The sequence below is a fragment of the Temnothorax curvispinosus genome, unplaced genomic scaffold (genome assembly GCF_003070985.1).
Source record: "Temnothorax curvispinosus isolate PA1 unplaced genomic scaffold, ASM307098v1 QBEX01002333.1, whole genome shotgun sequence".
Taxonomy (NCBI): Eukaryota; Metazoa; Arthropoda; class Insecta; order Hymenoptera; family Formicidae; genus Temnothorax; species Temnothorax curvispinosus.
This window is the reverse complement of record NW_020212113.1, coordinates 1-2,341: the sequence shown is the minus strand read 5'-3', so window position 1 is coordinate 2,341 and position 2,341 is coordinate 1. Positions and strand designations below refer to the sequence as shown.

The 2,341-nt window shown below is 32.7% G+C and overlaps 1 protein-coding gene across 1 annotated transcript; it reads right to left on the bottom strand.

The window, feature by feature from the left end:
• Positions 1 to 452: 452 nt before the first annotated feature.
• LOC112468978 (protein ANTAGONIST OF LIKE HETEROCHROMATIN PROTEIN 1-like) lies at positions 453 to 2,335 on the bottom strand. The gene is made up of 3 exons (XM_025038415.1): positions 2,094 to 2,335; positions 1,540 to 1,847; positions 453 to 1,449 (listed from the first exon to the last, which is right to left on the bottom strand). The coding sequence occupies exons 2-3, from the start codon at positions 1,638 to 1,640 to the stop codon at positions 831 to 833; spliced, it is 720 nt and encodes a 239-aa protein (XP_024894183.1). The 5' UTR covers positions 1,641 to 1,847; positions 2,094 to 2,335; the 3' UTR covers positions 453 to 830.
• Between the last annotated feature and the right edge of the window lie 6 nt (positions 2,336 to 2,341).

The window sequence follows — 2,341 nt, the reverse complement described above, 5'->3', positions numbered from 1 at the left end:
ATATGTGTACTGGTATACCTACTTTATTATTAATATGTGAGCGAGATGATTTTTGTGATAAAATAAATAATTTGCATTTATTCGTAGATACATATAATATTAATAATAGGATATAATATTAATGTTTTAAGATTATGCGATATTAATTTTAGTAATAAAATATATGTGTGCTGGTATACCTACCTTATTATTAATATGTGAGCGAGATGATTTTTGTGATAAAATAAATAATTTGCATTTATTCGTAGATACATATAATATTAATAATAAGATATAATATTAATGTTTTTTAAGATGATACATATGATACATATAATATTAATGTTTTAAGATTGTGCGATATTAATTTTAGTAATAAAATATATGTGTACTGTTATACTGTATATATATATATATATATATATATATATATATATATATATATATATGTATATGTATGTTATACTGTTATATATGTTATACTGTTTATACTGTTTATTTTATATTCACACAATAAATACATATTAGCATTACATTTCACAATATGACACGTATGTAATCAATCAATCAAATGTTTACATGTAGATAAAGTCTTGATTTTGTCCTCTCGTTACATAATCATGCTGCCAATTGACCATTCCATTTGGAGTCATAAAATAATTGCAAAGAGAGTCCCTAATGTGCGTCGCAAATGCTGCACCATTTTCGTTATTTTCAATAATTTCATCATTGTTTTCAAATTGTAAAATATTACCTTCTTTGTTTCTTAAGAAATTGTGCAAACATACAGTTGCCAAAATATATTTATTGATATTATCAGGAATCGCAGCGATCGGTCTGTTATATATGCCTCACTTTTTTGCCAAAATCCCAAATGTATTTTCTATTATACGCCGGGCTCGCGAAAGTCTATAATTAAATATGTTTTTGTGTTCCCCCAAATACCGTCCAGCATATGGCCGCATCAAATGCTTTCCAATGGGAAATGCTTCATCCTCAATAAAAAAATAAGGCACTTGTATATCGGTTCCGCTTAAGCAACCGGTTCTTTCTGGAATATCCAGCATCTCATTCGTCACATTCAAGTCGCTGTTCCCATAAATTCCCGCATCACTGTTCTTCCCCATTGACCCAATATCCACCAAAGTGAATTGATAATTGTGATCACACACAGCCAAAAGTACGATGCTGTATCGTTTGTGATAATTGAAGTACAGCGTACCAGAATTAGGGGGGCATTGAGCATCGACATGTTTTCCATCAATTGCCCCCAAGCAATGTGGAAAATTCCATAATGTCCAAAAACCCTCAGCAATTTGTAAATATTCTTCTCTTGAAGGAGCTCGTAGATAGATAGGACCAAGAAGTCTTCCAAATACGTCACACGTCTCTTTAATTATTTTATGTACTGTTGATAAACCAACACGATAGGCAAAAGCAACTTCTGGAACTTTGTCTCCAATCAGAAATCTGTAACATCATTATCAATATTATAATATTAATTGCCAAACTGTTTTTACACATATGTATTGTTAGACTACAAGTAATCCAAACACATACCGCAATGTAACAGCAACTCTTTGCTCTGGTTCAAGTGCCCGTGGACTTCGTTTCATTAAACTTGGATTAACAATGTCCATTAAGTGCTGGAATGTTGGCATGTGTCATACGTGTATACTTGTGGAACATTTGCGGATCTGTTTTCATCTCCTGAAAAAGATTGTAAAACGCTCTTTGCTGTCTTCTCCTTGTGTTAATTGGTCGTACCCAGACACGCCGACGGCGACAATGACGTTTACGGTTTCTACGACGTTGCACCAAAAGTGCTTCCATGTTGACCAGAGCAATTAACAACAAATCATCCATTTCTGTGAAAAGACAAATGTAATTCAATCCAATGCAGTCTTCTCGAATTAAAATCACATTCAGAATTGTATGAACTAATTGCAAAAACGTTAAAGAATGGCCAAACAGCGCAAACATCAAATATCAAAATGAGTGAAAAATATTCAATGATACATAAAAAATAATAAAGTATTATTCCAGAAAATTAACCAAATCAAGAGAATGTTTTAATAATGAATTTTTACACCTAAACTGTATATAAAACTTACCGAAAATTATGAGATGATGCGTTTATTTTGCAATAAATTACAATTTCTGGTGATCGCCTCGGACTCGACGACGTCTCGCTATCCGTCTTCGGATCTTGCGCCGATTTAGCTTTCGACGCGTCTTGATTCGAGTTTGCTTGCGTCTTGTTAGTCGCGGAGCTCTGAGCCTTCAAAGTAGAAAGCAATTTGGATACTTCGGCACACAAAATCAAATTAACCTCAAAACACTATGTTTACGAAACTGAGAC

Excerpts from the sequence above, each read along its gene's own strand:
- LOC112468978 (XM_025038415.1), bottom strand. The coding sequence starts at position 1,640 with ATGCCAACATTCCAGCACTTAATGGACATTGTTAATCCAAGTTTAATG. Across the intron at positions 1,450-1,539 it reads AGAGTTGCTGTTACATTGCG|ATTTCTGATTGGAGACAAAG; the intron begins GTATGTGTTTGG and ends ATGATGTTACAG.